This window comes from Staurois parvus, unplaced genomic scaffold, assembly GCF_062004578.1.
Source record: "Staurois parvus isolate SC_StPar_1 unplaced genomic scaffold, SC_StPar_1.0 ptg000431l, whole genome shotgun sequence".
NCBI classification, from domain to species: Eukaryota; Metazoa; Chordata; class Amphibia; order Anura; family Ranidae; genus Staurois; species Staurois parvus.
Window position 1 is genome coordinate 1,103,354 of NW_028318227.1, and position 25,917 is coordinate 1,129,270.

The window sequence follows — 25,917 nt, forward strand, 5'->3', positions numbered from 1 at the left end:
CAGAAGGGGGGGATTACCTTCACCTATTCTCTGAGGAAGAAAAAAAGCCCTGGATCATTTTCTAACTACATCGCCATTGCCCCATGATCATTTGGCGTATTTTCTGATCCTCTTATACATCGGATACATCTGTCTGCCTAAATCTATAAGAGCGATACACAGGACCCCCGAATGCTCCACAGAATGTGACAACACGGAAAATTGTGCTGAGAAGTGTGGATCAAGCACAAGAATAGATGTAGAATGAAGAATAATTGTTGCCGCTAATGTTTCCATGACAACCACCTGAGCCTGTCAGTATGCCGCTCAGTAAAATCTCTTTTCCTGCGACATTTCTAACTAGAAAATAATAGACTGTGAGTGCCATTGAAGAAAGCAAAACAAAAAAAGATGATTTAATTTACCTTATTTAATTAAAAAACGTGATATTTAAAGGGGCCCTAAATGATCAGGATACGCACTCACTGTATACAAATAGGAATAATATATATACAAAGCACAAAGGATGTTTTATTGTATCAATATATCTGCTCTTACTGATACAATTATCATAGAGAGGCAAACATCGTAGCAAATGAAGTGGATCCATTTAAAGGGCACCATACAGCATTTTTACAAGGCTTGAATACGATCCTACATGTCACAATACCCACATGGAAGAAAAAAATATTTGAAATATATTTTAAAAATATTCTTCCCAAATATATTGCCATATATTTGAAATGCTACAATTTTGGCCGTATTCAATATATTTCAATAAATATATACACCGTGTTCCAAATTATTATGCAAATTCTTTTTAAGTGTCACAAAGATTAAATATTTTGTTTTTCAATGTAACTCATGGATGCCATTGTGTGTCAGGGCTCTTTTGATCACTGAAAACAATCTCGGACACCTGTGATAATTAGATTGGCCGGTGAGCCTAATTTAAGGAAAAACTACTAAAGGACGGCGTTCCACATTATTAAGCAGAGCGCCATTTTCAAGCAATATGGGGAAGAAAAAGGATCTCTCTGCTGCCGAAAAGAGTGAAATAGTTCGATGCCTTGGACGAGGTATGAAAACATTAGATGTTTCATGAAAACGTAAGCGTGATCATCGCACTATGAAGAGATTTGTGGCTGATTCAGAGCACAGACGGGTTGGTGCAGATAAAGGCACATTGAGGAAGATTTCTGCCAGATCCATGCATCGGATCAAGAGAGCAGCTGCTAAAATCCCATTACATAACAGAAAACAGATATTTGAAGCTGCTGGTGCCTCTGGAGTCCCACGGACATCAAGGTGTAGAGTCCTCCAGAGTCCTGCAACTGTGCAGAAACCTTCTATTCGGCCACCACTAACCAATGCTCACAAGCAGAAACGGCTGCATTGGGCAGGAAAATACATGAAGACTAATTTTCAAACAGTACTGTTCACTGATGAGTGCCGTGCAACCCTGGATGGTCCAGATGGATAGAGTAGTGGATGGTTGGTGGACGGCCACCCTGTTCTAACAAGGCTGCGACGTCAGCAAGGCGGTGGTGGAGTCATGTTCTGGGCCGGAATCATGGGAACAGAGCTGGTCAGCCCCTTTAGGGTCCATGAAGGTGTAAAGATGACCTCTGCAAAGTATGTGGAGTTTATGACTGACCACTTTCTTCCCTGGTACAGAAGGAAGAACTATGCTTTCCGTAAAAAATCAACTTCATGCATGACAACGCACCATCTCATGCTGCAAAGAATACCTCTGAGAGAAAGTCATGGTGTGGCCTCCATCCTCCCCTGACCTCAATCCTATTGAGAACCTTTGGAGCATCCTCAAGCAAAAGATCTATGAGGGTGGGAGGCAGTTTACATCCAAACAGCAGCTCTGGGAGGCTATTCTGACATCTTGCGAACAAATTCAACAGAAACTGTCCAAAAACTCCCAAGTTCAATGGATGCAAGACTTGTGATCTGCTATCAAATAAATGGTCCTATGTTACAATGTAATGTGACCTCTTAAAATGTTTAAAAAGTTAAAATGTTGTTGAAAGTTTGATTGAAATAGCTTTTGATTTCAGTAAATATGCTGCAAACACAACAAATGACAATTTTCAGTTCTTTACAACCTATAAAGTGTTTTGAAACTTCCTGTGCGGAATAATTTGGAAGAAAAATCCTGTTATCATTAGGAGGTTTGTTCAATAAAATGTGAATTGTACTCTTATAGTTGTAACCTGAGAATTCTGCCGACTGTTATTTACATCAATTATTGAGGGAAATGAGAAAAATATCATCTGCATAATAATTTGGAACACGGTGTGTGTATATATATATATATATAAATAAATAAACATTCTTCATGAATCTTGGCCAAAATGTATTCATCCATCTTTTTAGTAAAAAAAGAAAAATAGCCAGAATTAGTTTATAACCAAAAATGATAATTTTTTCAAACTTTTTTTTACATTTTTATTTATTTAGTTATTTATTTATTTTAACATATTGTCACCCTAGCAGTACAGTGTCACCATGGTGACACTGTACTACTTGTGGGGGGTAATGAAGTTTTTGTTTTTTTTTCTTTTACACTGATTGCTTTTACAGCCTTTATGGGTGTCAAAGCAAAAATTTCTCCTCTCTGGCTTCATTCCTGCAGCCATTGAGAAATCCTGTGCGAGCTGTGATTGGTCACAGCTTGTCACATGGTATAAGGCTGTTGTGAATAACCCTGTACCATGTGATCTCTGTGATCATTCACAGATATCACACGTAGTAAGCAATGATATCAGCAGTGACATCTTGCTTACTACTCTGCATGTGATCACTGATTGGCCAATCAGTGATCACATGGATCGGGACCTCGCACAGAGGTCCCGTACAACGATCGGTGTTCCACTGTGTCCAGGGGACACAGCGGGCACCAGATTGCGGTGCTGCGTGCTCCCGTGGACCGTGCACAAGCAGGGGGCGGGGAAGCTGTTTATAAACTGTTGTGAATAGCCTTGTACCATGTGACCTCTGTGATCATTCACGGATTTCACACGTAGTAAGCAATGATGTCAGAAGTGACATCTTGTTTACTACTGTTCATGGGATCACTGATTGGCCAATCAGTGATCACATGATCGGGACCTCGCACAGAGAGGTCCCGTACAGAGATCTGGACACAGCGGGCAGCGATCACGGTGCCGAGCGCGCATAGGAAATTTAGAAACGTCCACCCGCATGGGCAGCTCATATCGATAAACGGCCGGAAGGGAAGAGGTTAAGGTGAAGAAAAGAAGAGGGGGGGGGAATGCACCGAAATGCATCAAAAGCACGCATGCATAAATGCAATCTGGAAAAAAGAGAGGAAAATGTACGCGCACGCATTAAAAACCATACCGGAATGCATCAAAAACACAAATACAGAAATGCATCCGGAAGATAGCTGGACTGCTTTTCTATGGTGTGAACCGGCCCTAATGCTAATGCAAACTTCTAAAATCTGCAAATTTATTTCTTGACTGATTTATTTTATTGTTTTTGTTTTTTGTGTTTTTTTTGGACCATATGAAACGCCGTCTCTTTCTCTTTTTAAGCTTGCAATGAAACAGTCAAAGGAGATGGACCAGCTGAAGAAAGCCCAGCTAGAGCACCTGGAGATCCTGGATAAGCAGAATGAACAGGTACAGCCGGGCCAAACTCTCCAAACAAGTGCCATCTTCACTTGGGAACCGTTTGATGAATTATGGGGTAGACTTTGTAACTGTCACTTCTTTTCTTTTTTTTTTTTTTTTTACCATCCTGTGCCTCCCTCCCCCACCTTCATTTCCAGGCCATTTTCAGTTTTCAGTGCTGTGATAGTTTAACTGACAACTACTCTGTCATACAACATTGCACCCAAAAGTTATTCTTTTTCTTCTTTTTTTAGGCAGAACTTTCTTTTGGTTCTTTTGTTTTATTTTTTATTAAAAAGGAAAAAAGACCAAATATTAAAAAAGTGAAGAGTTAAAGTCATTGTAAAGGTAGATTTTCTTTTTTTAAATACCTGCAATGGTTTTGCACAGAGCAGCCCTAATCCTGGCCCCTCCCTCCTGCCAAGTGCCCCCACAGCAAGGAGCTTGCTATGGGGGCACCTGAGCAGACTCACTATGGAGCTGCTGCTCTGAGTGTCCATTCACACACAGACGTGTCTCGGCCCTGCTCTCTTCTCATTGATTCGCAGGCTGTGATTGACAGTAATGGAAGCCAATGGCTCCCACTGCTGTCTCAGCCAATGAAGAGGGAGAGACCCGGGACAGCCGAGGCTCTCATGCACATTGCTGGATCAAGATGGGGCTCAGGTAAGTGTCAGGGGAGGGGGGTGCACACCCCCTTCATAGAATGCATGAAGGTAAAAAATCTTGAGCCTTTACAGCCACTTTGATAACAGGGTCATATAAACATAGGAGCTTGCTATGGGGGCACCTGAGCAGTCTCACTCTGGAGCTGCTGCTCTGAGTGTCTGTCTATTCACACAAAGACGTGTCTCGGCCCTGCCTCCTGCTCTCTTCTCATTGACTCGCAGGCTGTGATTGACAGTAATGGAAGCCAAGGGCTTCCACTGCTGTCTCAGCCAATGAGGAGGGAGAGACCCGGGACAGCCAAGGCTCTCATGCACATTGCTGGATCGAGATGGGGCTCAGGTAAGTGTTAGGGGAGGGGGGTGCACACCCCCTTCATAGAATGCATGAAGGTAAAAAAATCTTGAGCCTTTACAACCACTTTGATAGCAGGGTCACATAAACAGGCTAGAGGTCAGTAAAATCACTCACCATCATTAACCCCTAGATGCCGAGCGCACGCAAATATGCGCCCTCTCGGTGTCTGGGCCTTGAGGCCGAGCGGCCGCATATTTGCGTGCCATTAGAAAATACATATGTGCTGAGCGCGCGCTCCCAGCACATATGTACGTGATTCACGGAAAGGTCCCGATCTCCCCTTGCGATTGGGACCTTTTCCGATCACGTGACCGCCGTCACAGCCCTAAAACCCCACCCGCCTCCTGTCTTCTGAAACTCTTAAAGGGCGGCGCCGGCACAAAGGGGTTAAAATGTAATTGGCAATTACTACTTCCTCTTCTTCCACCATCGTAGAAGAATGCAAACAGTAGTGTGATCAGTGTGATTGGCCATCACAGCGATCACTTGGTACAGAGCTGCTCAGATCAGCTCTGTACACTGTGTCTATGAACCGACATCACTGTTGCCTGCTGGTCACCCCAATACTGCACGGTATTCATCAAATATCTGGCCCGATGGGCAGCCCTGGGCTCATACACATATGTGCGTGACTCAAGGAAAGGTCCCGATCTCCCCTTGCGATCGGGACCTTTTCCGATCACGTGACCGCCGTCACAACCCTAAAACCCCACCCGCCTCCCGGCTTCTGAAACTCTTAAAGGGCCGGGCGGCGCCGGCGCAAAGGGGCTAAAATGTAATTGACAATTACTACTTCCTCTTCTTTCACCATCGTAGAAGAATGCAAACAGTAGTGTGATCACTGTGATTGGCCATCCCAGCGATCACTTGGTACAGAGCTGCTCAAATCAGCTCTGTACACTGTGTCTGTGAACCGACATCACTGTTGCCTGCTGGTCACCCCAATACTGCACGGTATGCATCAAATATCTGGCCCGATGAGCAGCCCTGGGCTCAAGCCTGCTGCCTGCATTAATTGCCTTACATTCTAATTCCAACAGCCCATGGCCCTTGTTGAACAATGGCGTTCATCGTGTGACTGTCTTGCTTTTTCATGCATTATTCAGGCTTGAGTGTTTTGTTTTTTTGTCTTTTTTTTTTATTTGCTTCATATCATGCTGCATAACTTTGACATTTTTTTGTTGTTTTTGTACAAACAGCTTTTGAAATCGTGTCATGCAGTGCCTAACTCGCAAGGTATGGCTTGTCGCCCCCCCATCTCCCCTTCTTCTCATTTATTTATGCTTTTCAGATTGATCAATTTATTTTATATACATTTAAATAATAACAAAAAAAGTGTCACATTTCTTGAACCTCCTCGAGTATAATTTTATGTCATATTTTGAGTACGTTTCCTAAATATACTGTACATGCCTTCCAAAACAAACAATCGCAAATTCCCCCTAAGCCAGCCACGTATGATGCGATCTGTGGCCACAGGTTGTGCAGGGAGCCGCCCGACCGGGAGTAGACATTTTGTGATTTGTTTCATTACGAATCGAGATTCAGACAAAATTTTCGTTATTCGGATGTATCCGAATATCTGAGTCACCAAGTTAATGAATTTAAAAAAATCAGAAAAAAATTATCCAAATTTGAAAATGAATTAGAAATGAAAATGTATTGCAATAAATACAGTAAGGTATACAACTGAAATAAGATGATTCCTACTTAGGCTGCTTAAGAGAATAGAATAGAAAGGAATAGAATAGAATAAAACAAATTAAAAAAAATAATAGAGTACAATAGAACAAAACTACTACTTCTACTGAATTCGAATAGAATAAAACAGAATAGAATAGAAAAGACTGAAATAGAACAGAATAAACCCGAATAGAAAAGAATATGATAAAATAGATCAAATATAGCCTTCTACTGCATTCCAATAGAATATAATAGAAAAGAATAAATTAGAGCAGAATAAAAACAGAATAGAAAAGAATAGGAAAAAATAGATCAAATATAGCCTTCTACTGAATTTGAATAGAATAAAATAGAATAGAAAAGAATAGTATAAAATAGATGAAATTATAGCTCATAAGAGTCTGAAATAGGTTTATTCAAATGACCTCAATAAATTGACCAGATTCCTTGTTTTACTACATCCAGAGCGTAGTCATAGAGACTCTACGCGTTTCACTCTACCCGGAGCTTATTATAAAGATCCTACGCGTTTCACTCCATCCAGAGCTAAGTTATAGAGACTCTAGATGTTTCACCCCATCCGGAGCTTAGTTATAGAGATTACATATTTCGCTCTGTTTGGAGCTTAGTCATAGAGTTTCTACGCATTTCACTCCATCCGGAGCTTAATATAAAGATCCTACGCGTTTCACTCCATCCAGAGTGGTTATAGAGATTCTAGATGTTTCACCCCATCCGGAGTTTAGCTATAGAGATTACATATTTCACTCTATCCGGAGCTTAGTCATAGAGACTCTTCATGTTTCACTACAACTGGAGCTTAGTATAAAGACCCTACGCGTTTCACTCCATCCAGAGCTAAGTTATAGAGATTACATATTTCACTCTATCTGAAGCTTAGTCATAGAGACTCTACGCATTTCACTCCATCCGGAGCGTAATATAAAGATCCTACGCGTTTCACTTCATCCAGAGCAAAGTTATAGAGATTCTAGATGTTTCACTCCATCTGGCGCTTAGTATAAAGACTTTACGCGTTTCACCCCATCCGGAGCTTAGTTATAGAGATTACATATTTCACTTTATCTGGAGCTTAGTCATAGAGACTCTACGCATTTCACTCCATCCAGAGCGAAGTTATAGAGATTCTAGATGTTTCACCCTATCCGGAGCTTAGTTATGGAGATGACATATTTCACTCTATCTGGAGCTTAGTCATAGAGACTACGCGTTTCACTCCATCCGGAGCTTAGTATAAATATCCTACGCGTTTCACTCCACCCCGAGCTAACTTATAGACTCTACTCATTTCACTCCATCCGGAGCTTAGTCATTATTATGCAGGATTTATTTAGCACCAACTGTTTTACTCAGTGCTTTACAATATAGAGGGGGACAGTACATTGGCTATACAGTTCAATACAGAAGGAATAGGAGGGCCGCATGACTAAAGCTCCGGATGGAATGAAGCACATAATCTCTAGGACTAAGCTCTGGGTGGTATGAAATGTTCAGTTTCTCTATAAGTAAGCTCTGAATGGAGTGAAACGCGTAGAGTCTGTATGACTAAGCTTCAGATAAAGTGAAACGCGTAAAAGGGAATATGGTGGATTTATTTTTTATTAGGAACTTGAATAAACCTGTTTCAGTCTCGTATGAGCTGAGAGGCTCCACTTCTATTCTTCGCATCATCATCAGCTTGTCATGGACTGTTTGGAGCTGACATCCTTCTGTTGCTGCAAAGGGGGGAGGAACCTAGAGCAGAGTATTTGCGTAGTATTTACTGGAGGTGGTTGATCCAAGGAATATCTGATTGCCTCTTGGGGGATCAATAAGTTATATTTTTCCTCCTCTGGAGAAAATTGGATCATGCTTTATTGAGTTTTTCTCTTCCTCTGGATCAACTGTAGGTACATTGCATATACAGCAGATATAAAAAGTCTACACACCCCTATTAAAATGTCAGGTTCTGGGATGTAAAGAAATTAGACAAAAGATATATAATTGTACAGGTCCCATTAAAGGTGGAAAAAGTTCTGAAATTATTTATCTTTGTCTCATTTTTTTACATCCCAGAAACTGGACATTTTAATAGGGGTGTGTAGACTTTTTACATCCAGTGTATGGAGGTTTTCCATTTATGTATTATTATATTTTTTATTTTTTTCTATTGGTTGAACTGATGGACATGGGCTTTTTTTTTCAACCTAATGCAGGCCATAGACGGGTCGAAAACCGGCCATTTAAAAAAAAACAAAAAAACACGAAAAATCTGTTGTTCAATATGCCGACATTACCACCAATGGTAGAAAAAAATCGGCCAATTTTTGTCCCGTCTACGGCCGGCATTTAATTACTTCTGTCCCTGCAGAGAGCTCCGCTATTATGTTCTATATGAAAGTCTTGCGGTTGCAACATTGTATCCATTTGTATCCATTTCGGATACAGATGGTTTTATTTGGATACAAATGGATACATTGTTGCAACCGCAAGACTTTTCATATCAAATATAATAGCGGACTGGAATTCATCTATTTCTTCTTTTTTTTCTTCTTCTTCTTCTTTTTCTGCTTCTTTTTTCTTCTTCTTTTTTTTCTTCTTCTATTTCTTCTTTTTTGCTTCTATTTCTTCTTCTTTCTTTTTCTTCCTCTTCTTCTTTTTCTTCTTCTTCTTTTTCTTCTTCTTTTTTTCTTCTTCTTCTTTTTCTTCTACTTCTTTTTCTTTCTATTTCTTCTTTTTCTTTTCTTCTTCTTTTTCTGCTTCTTCTTTTTCTTCTTCTTCTTCTTCTCCTCTTCTTCTTTTTCTTTCTTTTTCTGCTTCTTCTTTTTCTTTTCTTCTTCTTCTTTTTCTTTTTCTCCTTTTTTCTACTTCTTTTGCTTATTCTTCTTCTTTATCTTGCAGGTCACGGCTCATGTGCAGATTTTTTTATCGGTAAAATGATCAGCCGATTTGCCCATCATTGCCGGGAAAATTGGGCGAACGGCAAAATCGGACAATTTTTTTCCAACTTTACTGATTAAAAAAATGTGCCAAAACCCCGAAAAACGGCCTACCAATTAACCCACTAACGGTGTGAAAATCGCCCGATTTTCGACCCGTCTATGGCCTGCATTAGGCTGGCCATGCACTATACAATTTTCTGTTCAATTTCTGCCCAATTTCCTTTCGATTTAATTTCACCTATGTAGTGCAAGGGGCTGCCTAATTGGATACAATTGAAATTGGGCAGCACAGTGGCTAAATGGTTAGCACTTCCACCTGGCAGCACTAGGGTCGTTGGTTCAAATCCCAACCACAGCACCACCTGCCTGGAGTTTGCATGTTCTCCCTGTGCCTGTGTGGGTTTCCTCTGGGAATTTCGGTTTCCTCCCACACTCCAAAGACATGCTGGTAGGTTAATTGGATCCTGTCTAAATATTGGCCCTTGTATATGTATGTGAGTTAGGGACCTTAGATTGTACGCCCCTTGAGGGTTAGGGACCTTAGATTGTACGCCCCTTGAGGGTTAGGGACTGATGTGAATGTACAATATATATGTAAAGTGCTGCGTAAATTGACGGCGCTATATAAGTACCTGAAATAAATAAATAAAGTGTTGTTTAGGTTTGACCTCCTATTATATTATTATTATTATACAGGATTTATATATTATTATTAGTATTATTATACAGGATTTATATATTATTATTATTATACAGGATTTATATATTATTATTATACAGGATTTATATATTATTATTATTATTATTATACAGGATTTATATATTATTATTATACAGGATTTATATATTATTATTATTATTATTATTATTATAAAGGATTTATATATTATTATTAGTATTATTATACAGGATTTATATATTATTATTATTATTATACAGGATTTATATATTATTATTATACAGGATTTATATATTATTATTATTATACAGGATTTATATATTATTAATATTATTATACAGGATTTATATATTATTATTAGTATTATTATACAGGATTTATATATTATTATTATTATAAAGGATTTATATATTATTATTATTATTATAAAGGATTTATATATTATTATTATTCAGGATTTATATATTATTATGATTATACAGGATTTATATATTATTATTATTATTATTATACAGGATTTATATATTATTATTATTATACAGGATTTATATATTATTATTATTATAAAGGATTTATATATTATTATTATTATTATTATACAGGATTTATATATTATTATTATTATACAGGATTTATATATTATTATTATTCAGGATTTATATATTATTCTTATTATACAGGATTTATATATTATTATTATTATTATTATAAAGGATTTATATATTATTATTATTATTATTATTATTATACAGGATTTATATATTATTATTATACAGGATTTATATATTATTATTAGTATTATTATACAGGATTTATATATTATTATTATTATTATAAAGGATTTATATATTATTATTATTATTATTATTATTATTATACAGGATTTATATATTATTAGTATTATTATAAAGGATTTATATATTATTATTATTATTATACAGGATTTATATAATATTATTATTATACAGGATTTATATATTATTATCTTACAGGATTTATATAATATTATTATTATACAGGATTTATATATTATTATTATTATTATACAGGATTTATATAATATTATTATTATTATACAGGATTTATATATTATTATTATTATTATACAGGATTTATATATTATTATACAGGATTTATATATTATTATTATTATTATTATTATTATACAGGATTTATATATTATTATTATTATACAGGATTTATATATTATTATTATTATACAGGATTTATATAGCGCCAACAGTTTGCGCAGCACTTTACAATATATATATGGTTTTTGGTAAATCTAAAGCAATTTTCTAAATAAAATTGTATAATGTATGGCCAGCCTATGTAACAAATGTTGTTTTTGGAATTAATAACATCCATCAGAAATTCCCTGAAGCGTGAGACTGGCAGTGCGTTGCATGCTGTACTGATTTCATTTTCTCCCTTTTTCCGCCCCCCCCAGGCAAAGGAAATCCAGCAGATGGTCAAACTGGAAGCCGAGATGGGCCGCAGGCCTGCAACAGTTGTGTAAAGCTGCAAAACACAAACTGAAGTCGAGCAATCTACTGTCCTTTCAAGAACACTGTACATTTTAACGACCACAGACACTGAATATGAAGTGTGCTCTTATGTTAGACCCTATTTGTCTTGGCGAGATTTTAAGACTGGCATATTTCCCTTTTAACATTCTGAGCACTGCACTATTTATGATACAGAAAATATAATTATACAGTTATAAAGGTTAAAAAGATTTAAAAAGAAAAAAAAAAAAAAAAGATAAATATTTTTTATTAATACTAAATGGTATGTTAATATTCTATTATTATTTGCAAATATTTTAACTTTTTTAAGTGATTTTTTTAAAAACTATTGCCAGTGTAGCAACCAGATATAGGAGTGAATTTTGATCTTTTTTGTACTGATAGCTGCAACACTGTTACGCTTGTTAGAAGGGGTGAAGGACGATGGGGTAAACCAAAACAAAGGCAGGCGGAAGAATCTGCTGTTTCTCTGGGACTTAATCCCAATTGTATTGCATGATGTTTTTGGGTTTTTTTTGGTTTTATTTTTTTTTTTTCTCTAGAATGGCTAATGAGCATGGCTTTATTTGGAAGGCTAAGTGGCACGCTTTGAAGTAACTGGGCGCATTGAAGAAGAAAATATATTGCGCCGCCTTCGACAATAGCCAGAAAGCACAAAGTGTTCTAATCGGTAAATGTCCCCAAATGCCATTTTGTAAAAGCTGTGCTTGGAGAACATTAGCATTTCAACTAAATTGTATATTGAGGATGAGGAAAGAGGTGTAGAACAAAGCGGTGAAAAGGAGGAGGGTGTTTGCTGATGGGAAATTTGAATTGCCGGTTGGATCCAAATGATTTTCTTGTTCTTGCGTGGGCAGCAAGAAAGTCAGCCTTTTCTTCTTTTTATTATATATCTATTTTATCTGTTATAACGGATTTGTTTTTCGTTTGCCATGCTCAGGACGGGCAGATGTACTCTGAACTCTAGCCCGCTGTTGGCAATGGAGCTGGCCACATTTGCAGCTCGAGCGTGTTTTGTAGTGGGTTTCAGCAGAGCGTCATACGCCAGACCATTTCTGAGCTTGAAAACTCAAGTTTTCAAACACAAAAGTGTGAGTTGCATTTTCAAAAGTTTCATACCAAAAAGAACTGGGGGTGCCACTCCAGGTTCTTGTGTGGGCAAAACCAGTGACTCCCGCAGAGGTTGCTAGCTTGGGAAGAGCCCATTCTGGCCTCGATGCATGCAACGTAAAAAGGAGAGAGAGCCCCAAATGCTGCCCACCAACAAAACTCGACACCAGCTTGGGTAGAAGCAGCCTCCCAATGTGTTTCGCCCTGCCAATGGGGCTTAGACATAGAGGTCCTTCCTGACTAAGCCTTGTGGGTAAGAAGAAATGCATCAGATGTGGCCTTGACAGAAGTGGCCGCCCAATGTGTTTCGCCCTGCCCACGGGGCTTAGACATAGAGGTCCTTTCTGACTAAGCCTTGTGGGTAGGAAGAAATGCATCAGATGTGGCCTTGATCGAAGTGGCCGCCCAATGTGTTTCGCCCTGCCCACGGGGCTTAGACATAGAAGTCCTTCCTGACTAAGCCTTGTGGGTGGGAAGAAATGCATCAGGTGTGGCCTTGACAGAAGTGGCCTCCCAAGGTGTTTCGCCCTGCCCACGGGGCTTAGACATAGAGGTCCTTCCTGACTAAGCCTTGTGGATAGGAAGAAACGCATCAGATGTGGCCTTGACAGAAGTGGCCTCCCAATGTGTTTTGCCCTGCCCATGGGGCCTAGACATAGAGGTCCTTCCTGACTAAGCCTTGTGGGTGGGAAGAAATGCATCAGGTGTGGCCTTGACAGAAGTGGCCTCCCAATGTGTTTTGCCCTGCCCACGGGGCTTAGACATAGAGGTCCTTCCTGACTAAGCCTTGTGGGTAGGAAGAAATGCATCAGATGTGGCCTTGACCGAAGTGGCCTCCCAAAGTGTTTCGCCCTGCCCACGGGGCTTAGACATAGACGTCCTTCCTCACTAAGCCTTGTGGGTGGGAAGAAACGCATCAGATGTGGCCTTGACGGAGCTAAGCTGAGGCTGCTTTTACCCCAGCTAGTGTCGGGTTTTGTTGGTGTGCATCATTCTGGGTTTTCTCTCCAAAAGTTTCATGTTTCCCCTTCTGGGCAGCCACAGACCACATGGTCCCATTGTGCAGTTTGATGCCTATCAAGGGTTTGAAGGTTGCAGTCCTGGGTTTTGGCGTGGTCTTATGGTCAAGATGGCATTAGCAGTTGCCAGAAAACGCATTAAGGCTCAATTCACAAAGATGGATGAGTTTTTTTTTTTTAGCAGATGAATTCAACGTATGGCAGTTTTGACAAAGTTACATTGATCCAGTCCTGTGGGATCCCCTGGGAAGCTGGAAATCCCTGTAGTACATTGCTACTCCAGTGGTCTCAACTAGCTTCCAGGTCCCATGCCGACCTTATGTCTTGCTGTTGAACACAGCAGGTTGGGTGCCATTGGTGTTTTCTCAGTTAATGTAACATGCTCTTTGATTGGGCGAAGTGGAGAGATCGATGTCACCTCGCCACCTCATCCAATCGGAGAACGCTTTGAATTCATTGAGACAATGCAACCCTGATTGGGGCTCATGCCGAGCAGCAGGGCTGCCATTTGGCACCTAGATAGTAATAGAGATCACTGGAGCAGTGGTGTCTACTAGAGTGATTTCCGGCTTCTAGAGGGATCCCACAGGTATGGCACATAAATACTTACATAAACATATATATATATAAAACCATATATAAGGTGCAGCGCTATAATAGTAAATTGGCATATATAACATATAAAATATATATATACTAAAGTGCAAATGTCAAATCACACTATGGTGAGGTTAAGCGAGATGAAAAAGTCCCAAAATAGGTCAAACGTGGGGGTCCAATAGATCCTAGTAGGTGCGTGGGATAAGATTCTGTGTGGCACACGGTCAATCTGAGGAAAAAATTGCGCACTCACCAGAAGTGCGTAAAAAAACGCATGTAAGGTTTATCCTGTGATATCAGATAGCGATCATCAGTTGCCAAGATAGGGATAGAATCCTACACCTTCCAATCGCACCTTGGGTATATACTTCAAATTTCATATGCGTGTCTCAGGCGTGTCACCATCCGGGGTCCCCTTTTAAAGTAGATTCTGCAAGTGGGGACTCTCTTGGAAGAGAGCCCAATAAGGGACACCGCATAGTGTGATACCGTATAAACTGAGTTTATTTAAAGGTGCAACATGAATAGTGAAGATAAAATGCAAATAAAACACTGACCAGATAATGTTTAGGATGACCACCTGCAGTGGTCAGACGTCCAGATACTGCAGCCCCCCTAACGCGTTTCGTGCGGTGCACATTATCAAAGGGTCCTGGGCTTACATACAGGGACGCCAAAGATCTGTTTAAATATCAAATTTCTTGTGGAAAAGGCGTCAGCGATTATCGCGGCGGCCATTTTCCCGGCGATCTGCGCATGCGATTGGAAGGTGTAGGATTCTATCCCTATCTTGGCAACTGATGATTGCTATCTGATATCACAGGATAAACCTTACATGCGTTTTTTTGACGCACTTCTGGTGAGTGCGCAATTTTTTCCTCAGATTCACCGTGTGCCACACAGAATCTTATCCCACGCACCTACTAGGATCGTTTGGATCCCCACGTTTGACCTATTTTGGGACTTTTTCATCTCACTTAACCTCACCGTAGTGTGATTTGTCATTTGCACTTTAGTATATATATATTTTATATGTTATATATGCTAATTTACTATTATAGCGCTGCACCTTATATATGGTTTTATATATATATTTATGTACTTTATTGGAAGGTTCTCTCTTGGTTACCTTTTGGTGTTCTAGCCGCTTTGAGATCTCCGGATAGCGCTCGCTTATTATCTTTTACATAAATACTTACATTGGTTCAAGCCGAGCCAATGGAACTATGTAACAATTGACATACCTAGAATTCTTTAAATATTAGCAAAACCGCCCGAGTCTACAGCAAAAAGTCAGCCTTACAATGACATGTAACACTACCACCTTAACGTGTACATCAGCAACAGCACATGCATTTGACTTCTAAATAAGAAGAGCAGCCTTCCATGTACATCTGACAGTACATACAGCAGTAACCGCTAAGCAATTTGTTGACCTTTTAAAGTATCAAATACAAAAAATGGAAAACAAATAATTTTTTTTGCCCAAAATACATAAAAGAGCATATTTCTATTGAAAGTCGTTCATATGTAAAGCTGAACTCCAGAAATTCAGCCACTTTCTAAAATGTAGAAATTGAGATTTGAAGAGCCGGCATCTTGTCCTCCCGAATGTTTTACTCTAAGTGAAGTTTGGTCGTCTTTGTAATTTGGATTTTACATTGATTTTATCATCAGGGATGGCGAAGTACCTCTGACCATGTTATACAGCAACAGCCCTAGTAGTCATTAAAAACCACTCTATAGAGAGCATGCTAAAAACAAAAAAGATCGAAGATAGATCCAGGGGCGGATTGACCATTTGGAAACTCGGGCACTGCTCGAGGGCCCGGGGTCAGTAGGGGGCCCCATGAGATGCCCCTGGTACCTTTTTCATAGGCTTTTTTGAGTTTGGGCAAGGGCACAGGGGCCCCATAATCCCCTATTGCCCGGGGGCCCCATGAGTTGTCAGTCCGCCCCTGGATGGGACTTCTTTGTCTCAGAAAATTAGGTTGCAGGTACTTCTCCCTTCCAAGCACCAAGCCTTGGTTCCACCCCTTAGCCACCATTTAGTACCATCCCTTTTAGAGAAAACAGAACCAAGTATCCTTAAGGATGATGCTTGCTAAGTAATTTGTACGGAATGTGGTAATGATAAGGAAAGCAGTAAAATAGATCCTGCAACCAGCACACATTGCCCACCCAGCAACAATAGATACCCCCCCCCCCCCACAGCAAAAATAGATCTCCCCAACAAAAAGCACCCCTGCAACAAAATGTGTTCATGGCAACAGTAGATCTACCCAAGCAACAATAGATTTCAGCAACAATAGGCTCACCCCAGCAACAATAGACACCCCAAGTGACCGTAGATCTCCACAGCAACAATAGACACCCCAAGTGACAGTAGATCACCACAGCAACAATAGACACCCCAAGTGACAGTAGATCTCCACAGCAAAAATAGATCTCCCCAGCAATAAATGCACCCCTGCAACAAAATATGCTCACGGAAACAGTAGATCTACTCCAGCAACAATGGATCTCCCAAGCAAAAGCACCCCTGCAACAAAATATGCTCACAGCAGCAATAGATCTACCCAAGCAACAATAGATTTCAGCAACAATAGGTCCACCCCAGCAACAATAGACACCCCAAGTGACAGTAGATCTCCACAGTAACAATAGACACCCCAAGTGACAGTAGATCTCCACAGTAACAATAGACACCCCAAGGGACAGTAGATCTCCACAGCAACAATAGACATCCCAAGTGACAATAGATCTCCACAGCAACAATAGACACCCCAAGTGACATCTCCACAGCAACAATAGACACCCCAAGTGACCGTAGATCTCCACAGTAACAATAGGCACCCAAAGTGACAGTAGATCTCCACAGTAACAATAGACACCCCAAGTGACAGTAGATCTCCACAGTAACAATAGACACCCCAAGTTACAGTAGATCTCCACAGTAACAATAGGCACCCAAAGTGACAGTAGATCTCCACAGAACCAATAGACACCCCAAGTGACAGTATATCTCCACAGCAACAATAGACCCCCTGCAATAAAATACACCCACGACAACAAATATACACCCACACACACACATACACACACACCAGCAACAATAGATCTCCAAGCAGCCAGCAACCAGAGATCCCTCACTCAACAGTAGACCCCTCCCAGGAACAATAGACATCCCAGCAACATAAGACCCCCCCTTAGCAACAATAGACCCTCTCCTCCACAACAGATACCCCCAGCGACAATAAATCCCCCAGCAGCCAGCATCAATAGACTGTGGGTGTAGGATTATAACTGTTTTTTTTTCTGCAGAATTCCATTGAAGTCTATAGAACCAAAAATGCAACTTTTTGCATTCAAAAAAGTCCCCGCCCCTTTCCAAAAAAACGCAGCGGGTGAAAACGCGGAGATGTGAACCTGTCCCATAGGAAATTATGCTAAATGGACTGCTGTGCGTTTCTGCAGAACGCGTAGGTGTGAACCTCGGGTAAGGTGCAGTCAGGGAAATAACATCAGGAAATCATCTTCGTGAATTGAGCCCGTTGCTGAACGGTCAATGTTGGTTTCAGCTGGTAATGACTGCGATTGGACCGGTTACTCACATGATAAATTTCGCTGCCTCGTTCCTGAACGGGTGAAATTGCAATCGGGCGTCTGCACAACTGCAATTTTTTTTATTGCAACGTCACTTTATAGAGAGAGACGGCTGCAAGAAATGGCTGTACCTTCTTGGAGAAAAAGTCTCCACGTAATGCAGGCCATAGACGGGGAGAAAACCGGACGAAAATGCGTCCAAAGAATAATTGGCCGATTTTCGGATCGTTAGTGGCTGAATTGGTCGGCCGGTTTTCTTGATTTTGACACATTTTTTTAATCGGTCATGTTGGAAAAAAAAACGTCCGATTTTGCCCATCAGACGATTTTCACGGCAATGATCGATTAAAAAAATGCGCATGAGCCGTGACCAAAGAAAAAGAAGAACATCTGTATCTATTTGTATCCATTTCGGATACAGATGTTTCTATTCGGATACAAATAGATACAATGTTTGCAACCGCAATACTTATACATGTCAAATCTAATAGCGGTGTCCCTGCAGAGAGCTCCGCTATTATATTTGACATTTAAAAGTATAGCGGTTGCAACATTGTATCTATTTGCATCCGAATAGAAACATCTGTATCTGAAATGGATACAAATAGATACAATGTTGCAACTTTGCTATACTTTTAAATGTCAAATATAATAGCGGAGCTCTCTGCAGGGACACCGCTATTAGATTTGACATTTAAAAATATAGCGGTTGCAACATTGTATCTATTTGTATCCGAATAGAAACGTCTGTATCTGAAATGGATACAAATAGATACATTGTTGCAACCGCTATATTTTTAAATGTCAAATCTAATAGCGGTGTCCCTGCAGAGAGCTCCGCTATTATATTTGACATTTAAAAGTATAGCGGTTGCAACATTGTATCTATTTGTATCCGAATAGAAACATCTGTATCCGAAATGGATACAAATAGATACAATGTTGCAACTTTGCTATACTTTTAAATGTCAAATATAATAGCGGAGCTCTCTGCAGTGACACCGCTATTAGATTTGACATTTAAAAATATAGCGGTTGCAACAATGTATCTATTTGTATCCGAATAGAAACATCTGTATCTGAAATGGATACAAATAGATACAACCACTATACTTTTAAATGTCAAATATAATAGCTCTCTGCAGGGACACCGCTATTATATTTGCCGGCCGTAGACGGGACGAAAATCAGCCGATTTTTTTTTTACCAATGGTGGTAACGTCGGTCGATTGAACGACCGATTTTTCGTTTTTTAAAAAAAAACCCGGCCAGTTTTCTCCCCGTCTATGGCCTGCATTAGACCCCCTCTTCTTCTTATTTTATTATTTTCCGTGTGTTGCCCACCGCGCACCAAAGATGTAGAAATCGTTCGATGAAAATATATTTATGACGGAGATGTTATCTCTTTTTTGAAGAAGTACTTGAATTAGAAGAAACTTGTAGCAAAGTGCTTTACCAATAACTATGCCTAATTTATTTATTTTATTTTTTTTTCTATTTTTTTTTTTTTTTTTTGCCCTGATGAAGAGAGTTCAGATATTTTGTTGACTTCATGTTTTTAGAGCAATAAAATACTAGAAGCGAATGTGCTCAATGAGACCAGTGCTCACATGTTAAAAGGATCATGCGGTTAGCACTTTAAGAAACGTTTCCACCCAACGTTGTACAGAAAACTGCGATCTCGTGTGCGTGATGCAGAGATGTTGCGTTTCGAAGACGGCAAGATGGGGGGGAGGGGAAAAAGAGGAAACGTTTGTAACTGTGAAGATGTATAAAGTATTTATAGATACTTGTACTCCAAATAATGTAGAATATATCTGTGTTAAAGAAGGGGAAAACCATTTTTAAACACTACTGGTGGGATATTTGTATGTAACACTGGCGCCAAATTTCCGTGCAAGACCGCAGCCCTCAAGTCATGATGTGTTTCAGCCAGTTTTGAGTAACGTTTTTGGAGAGAGAGGTACCTGGGATGTCATTCCAGACTCCCTTCTGAAAATGCTAGCTGCCTGGTTGTCATGCTGATCCATCCACTGATCATTGCCCCACACCAAGTGTGCAGGTTAGATTGGACAGCACCATTGGCAATACTTGGCTTGATTGGCGTTTCCCGTAAGCAGTGGATCCAAAGCATGGCAGCCACGCAAGCTGCGTTCTTAGTGGAATCTCGGGTATTTCTTTCATGACCTGTTCTCTTTAAAGCTCACCTTCATAGAATATTCTGACTTCTCTTATGCACTATATGGCCAAAGGTTTGTGAACACCTCACTATCGCACCACGTATGTGGACAGATCTCTGAATAATTGACTTCAGGTTTTCAGTGAAGTCTTCTGTTAATTCTACAGTATACATGAATTTGTGCACCTCCAATCATGGAGCAGAGGTTTAGGGGTGGCCCCCAAGCTGTGGCCCTTTTCTTGCCTTTTATCTGATCCTTGAAGTCACTATTCCATTAATACGAGGCACTATTTGACCTACTGACACCTAAAATGGGGCACTGATCCTCTCACTGACACCAGCAATGGTGCACTTGTTCCTCCCGGTGACACCAACAATGGGACACTATTCCTCTCATTGACACCAACAGTGGGGTACTACTCTTCCCACTGACACCAACAATGGGGTACTATTCCTTCCACTGACACCCAACGATGGGGGACTATTCCTCCCACTGACACCAACATTGGTACACTATTTCTCTCATTGACACCAACAATGGGGTACTGCTCTTCCCACTGACACCAACAATGTGCTACTATTCCTTCCACTGACACTTAACGATGGGGGACTATTCCTCCCATTGACACCAACAATCGGGCACTATTCCTCTCATTGACACCCAACAATGGGGCACTATTCTTCCCACTGATACCAACAATGGGCTACTATTCCTTCCACTGACACCCAGTGATGGGGCACTATTCCTCCCACTGACACCAACAATCGGGCACTATTCCTATCATTGACACCAACAATGGGGTACTACTCTTCCCACTGACACCAACAATGGGGTACTATTCCTTCCACTGACACACAGGGATGGGGCACTATTCCTACCACTGACACCAACAATCGGGCACTATTCCTCTCATTGACACCAACAATGGGGTACTACTCTTCCCACTGACACCAACAATGGGGTACTATTTTTTCCACTGACACGCAATGATGGGCACTATTCCTTCCACTGACACCAACAATCGGGCACTATTCCTCTCATTGACACCCAACAATGCTGTACTACTCTTCCCACTGACACCAACCATGGGGTACTATTCCTTCCACTGACACACAGTGATGGGGCACTATTCCTCCCATTGACACCAACAATGAGGCACTATTCCTCCCATTGATACCAACAATGGGGTACTATTCCTCCCACTAACATCAACAATGAGGCACTATTATTTCCACTCACATCAACGATGGGACACTATTCCCTCTACTGACGCCAACAATAGGGTACTATGACTTTCACTGATATGAATGCTGGAACACTATTTGTCCCATTATTACCGCCAATGGGGCACTATTCCTCCTTCTACTGACCAAGTAATTTTTACATAATTTTTTTTACTCCCACCGACCACCAAGTTATTGTTTACTCCCACTAACTCTGGGGAATCTTCTACTCCCACTGGCTACAGTCTGCCCCCCGAAGTCTAAAGGACAGTGAACTGATCCTTGGTTTAGAAAATTTGGAGCCCCCTGCTCTAACATAGCTGAACCTTGGCCACGAAGCCAGCGACATAAAGACATGACCATCGAAGAAAGAAAAACTCTGCAATGAGGCTCCTAACAGAGTAAAATGTGTTAGCGGGCGGAGGAGGAGGTGGAACAGCCTCTGTATCGGATAATACCAATAAATCTTCACATCAGGCTTTTATGATGGAGAGCGGCTTCTTTTTCTTGGTTGGTTGGTTATGATTGTGGAGCTAGCAGCACACCTCTTGAAGCCAGCACTGATCAATCAGCGGAGGAGGGGGTAACTGCTTTGAGAGGAGCGAAATATCTTCTCTGCAGTCCATAAAGTCATCATTTGATGAGTTTGGTGTGGAAGAACTTGAGTGTCCTGCACAGAGATCTGACCTCAACTCTACTGAATACATTTTTTGGTTGGAACGAGAGTTGCAAGTTGGGTTTTTTTCATCCATGAATTATACAACTCTGGACTTCACCCCATGCAGTGATTAGGACAGATAGACAGTGCCAGTAATAACAGCAATGGATGGCGCCATGCAATCACTCAAAGAAAATGGAATCACGAGCACTCGATTAAAGGTTAAAGAACAATGTGTGTTTATTCTTCAAAATGTCACATTAAGTTGAATAGAAAAGGACCTGTGAGACCCCAAAGCTTTTGCGATATTTGCAATTTTTTGCTGTTTTTGGGGGTTTTTTGGTATTGCGTGGTGGTACCATCTGTTGCTGTCATTACTAGCACTGTCTATCACCCTTGGTCACTCTTTCCTTTTCTTTTAGGTCTTTTCAACCAATATCAGTACCTGACCTCATAAATGTTCTTTGGGCACAATTTCCCACACACTTCAAAATGCTGTCAAAAAAACTCAGAGTGTAAGCTGCCATTCCTTCCAAGGGGAGGCCAACTCCTGTTCCTATAGTTTTGGGATGGGATATCCAGCAAGCTCATATAGTTTCTGTTCTCACATGCACAAGCCAACTCCATGAAGACATGGTTTGATGAGTTTAGTATGGGAGATCTTGAGTAGGCTGTACACAGCCATGACCTCCACCCTACTGAATACCTATGGTATTTAGTGGAACGCCAGTTGCCAGTCAGGTCTTTTTATACCAAAAAGGAAAGGAAGGAGTCACTAGCATTTGACTGAAGATCAAAGAACAACATTTGCTTATTCTTCAAAATGTCACGTCAAGGTGACTTAGAAGGAACCAGTGAGGCCCTAAAATGTTGGCAATATTTGATTTATGTGACTGTAAAAAACAAATTGAAAAAACATACGTTGTTGTTTGATCTTCAGTCGAGTGCAGGTGATCCCCTCTTTTTCTATTAGGTCTTTTCATCCAATGTCAGTACATGACCTTACAAATGTTCTTTTGGCTGAATGGGCACATTTTCCCGCAGACACACTCCAAAAAATTGTAGAAAGTCTTACTGCAAGAGAGAAGGCTGTCTTGCCGCCAAGGGAAGTGGGTCAACTCAGTATAAATTCCCATGCTGTTCGAATGGGATGACCAAAAAGCTCCTATAGGTGTGATGATCAGGTGTCCACAAATGTCTTGCTGCCAAGGGGAGGGGGGCAAAATAGTATAAATGCCCATAATTTTGGAATGGAATGTCCAGCAAGCTCATCTAGGTGTGATGGTCAGGTGTCCATAAATGTCTTGCCACCAAGAGGAGGGGGCCAACTCAGTGTAAATGCCCATAGTTTTGGAATGGGATGTCCAACATGCTCATCTAGGTGTGATGGTCAGGTGTCCACAAAGGGGAGGTGGCCAACTCAGTATAAATGCCCATAGCTTTGGAATGGGATGTCCCTATAAGCTCATCTAGGTGTGATGGTCAGGTGTCCACAAATGTCTTGCCACCAAAGGAAGGGGGCCAAATCAGTATATATGACCATGGTTTTGGAATAGGATGTTCAACATGCTCATCTAGGTGTGATGGTCAGGTGGCCACAAATGTCTTGCCACCTAGGGAAAGGGGCCAACTCAGTATAAATGCCCATAGTTCTGGAATGGGATGTCCAACAAGCTTATCTAGGTGTGATGGCCAGGTGTCCACAAAGGGGAGGTGGCCAACTCAGTATAAATGCCCATAGCTGTGGAATGGGATGTCCCAAAAAGCTCATCTAGGTGTATTGGTCAGGTGTCCACAAATGTCTTGCCACCAAGGGGAGGGGGCCAACTCAGTATAAATGCCCATCCTTTTGGAATGGGATGTTCAGAAAGCTTATCTAGGTGTGATGGTCATGTGTCCACAAATGTCTTGCCACCAAGGGAAAATGGCCAACTCAGTATAAATGCCCATCATTTTGGAATGGGATGTTCAAAAAGCTCATCTAGGTGTGATGGTCATGTGTCCACAAATGTCTTGCCACCAAGGGGAGGTGGCCAACTCAGTATAAATGCCCATAGTTTTGGAATGGGATGTCCAACAAGCTCATTTAGATGTGATGGCCAGGTGTCCACAAAGGGGAGATAGCCAACTCAGTATAAATGCCCCTAGTTCTTGAATGGGATGTTCAACAAGCTCATTTAGGTGTGATGGCCAGGTGTCCACAAAGGGGAGGTATAAATGCCCATAGTTTTGGAATGGGATGTTCAAAAAGCTCATCTAGATGTGGTGGTCCGGTGTCCACAAACATTTGGCCTTGTAGTGGTTTTACTTTGCATTCCATTTTTTCTGTTTTACATTATCAGCCATTTTTATTTCCCCATTTTCATGACCCCTTCACTTTCCTAGATCTGTCTGACCCCATTTACTTTTTCAAATGCTGGTTGACGGTGATTTGTGTATGTGCAGAACCCCATTGTATAGGAAACAAATGAACCTTACACCAATACACCACCCGCACAATAAAGAAGGAAATGTTAAGTAGAAGTCCTCTAAAACTAGGGATGTACAAGATATATTGAGAACTAAGTATATATATATATATCTCTATATATATATATGAACTGTATCAGCATGTGTGATGCACTTGCAGTTTTTCACATTTGTTGATCTGCAAAAGGTGAACTTACACTTTAACGTGTGACACAACATACCAGGTTTTTTAAATGCTGTTTTTATTTTTATTTCTTGTTTTTATTGCAGTTCTTTTGTCCATTTTTGTTTTATTTTTGTGACTTTTTTTGTACAATCATTTTACAGAATTAAAAAAAAAAAAATGTATGCAGAATTTATAAAGAAGATCTATGTTTTCTGTTTGAGTACTTGTCCCAACGGTCGACTAAGGCGTTAACTTGCATGGTCCTTAGCCTGCGGTGTACGTATATTACAGACAAGTGCATGTACAGTACTAGTTCCTTTACTAGCAGAATATCCGTTTTGTCGTTGCAGGAATGACTGTGTTAGGGGACTCTTGTAACGTAGAAACAAAATATTTAAATTTGGTGTTCTGAAACACATTTTTGTATGTCCCCATTTGTTCTAAGATCCCTTATTACCCAAAACCTTGTCTTTTATATTCCTTTTTCATAGGCGTGAAAACGATTCCTTTATATATGGTAAAAAAAGAAAAAAAAATGGTGACATGGGATTTAGCAAATTATTTATCCAAAATGTACACGGAATAAAATTTGAAAAAAAAAATTGTCCCTAAATAGAAAAAAAAAAATTGCTATTACAGACCTCCCTGGCTGTCCGTCTTTGACGGAGTGGTAATCCATAATAATCGTGTTCAAAAAAAAAAATTGTGTTGTAAGTTTTATGCATAGACCTAGAGACCACTGCTTCCCTCCCAACGTAGCAATGCTCGAAGTCGTCATAGTAATTTACCTTTCTGTGCCTAAACTCACTAATTACTAGTCATGGTCTTCCAGTTACTCAAAATTGCCTTTGGTGCCCAAATCACCCCCACCCCCCCTCACCCCCCCCCCCCCTTCCCAGGATTTCTGCTTGTGTGTGCAAACTACTGTTTTATTCCCACTGTGTGTTTGTCAATTTTCTACGCTCCCTTTAAAAAAAAGGTCACTGTGGGTACTTTTGAATCCGTTATGTGGAACTGTTTTGTTTTTTTTTTGTTTTTTGTTTTTTTTGTTTTTTGTTTTTTTTTTATTATTATCGTTATCACTTGTAACGTTGCGGTAGAAGCAAAATAATGTCAAACGGAGGAGTGTAAATTTCTTTTAAAAATCTAATGATATTAGAAATAAACATTCAAACTGAGTATTTATTTGTAGATTGTTCTTATTTGCATGCAATTACTGTGGTTTATTTTTTCGATATTTTTCCTTCTTCACAATAAAATTGCATCTGTAAAGTGTATGTAAACCCTCACCTTGTAAAACAAATCCATTCCGTTTAAAATAGAAATGAAAGGAAAAACGTTTGTGTATAATTATAAAAAAAAAAAAACAAAACATAAATACCTTTTCTTTTTTTTTTCTTT

The 25,917-nt window shown here is 40.1% G+C and overlaps 1 protein-coding gene and 1 long non-coding RNA gene across 4 annotated transcripts in view; both read left to right on the top strand.

Annotated features, from left to right (window-relative positions):
* PLCB4 (phospholipase C beta 4) overlaps positions 1 to 11,745 on the top strand; it is a 569,741-nt gene extending 557,996 nt beyond the window's left edge. For 2 of the 3 annotated variants that reach the window (XM_089687591.1, XM_089687593.1), the window contains 3 exons: positions 3,552 to 3,638; positions 5,852 to 5,888; positions 11,407 to 11,745. In XM_089687591.1, coding sequence (XP_089543717.1) covers positions 3,552 to 3,638; positions 5,852 to 5,888; positions 11,407 to 11,495 — 213 coding nt within the window. In that variant the 3' untranslated portion in view covers positions 11,496 to 11,745. The remainder of the gene's footprint in view (positions 1 to 3,551; positions 3,639 to 5,851; positions 5,889 to 11,406) is intronic. The other variant, XM_089687592.1, reaches the window with a different exon arrangement.
* A 6,946-nt stretch (positions 11,746 to 18,691) lies between these two features.
* LOC149454409 (uncharacterized) lies at positions 18,692 to 25,695 on the top strand. Its single transcript, XR_016314217.1, has 2 exons — positions 18,692 to 23,275; positions 23,670 to 25,695. It is a non-coding gene; the product is annotated as an uncharacterized LOC149454409 (long non-coding RNA).
* Positions 25,696 to 25,917: the final 222 nt, after the last annotated feature.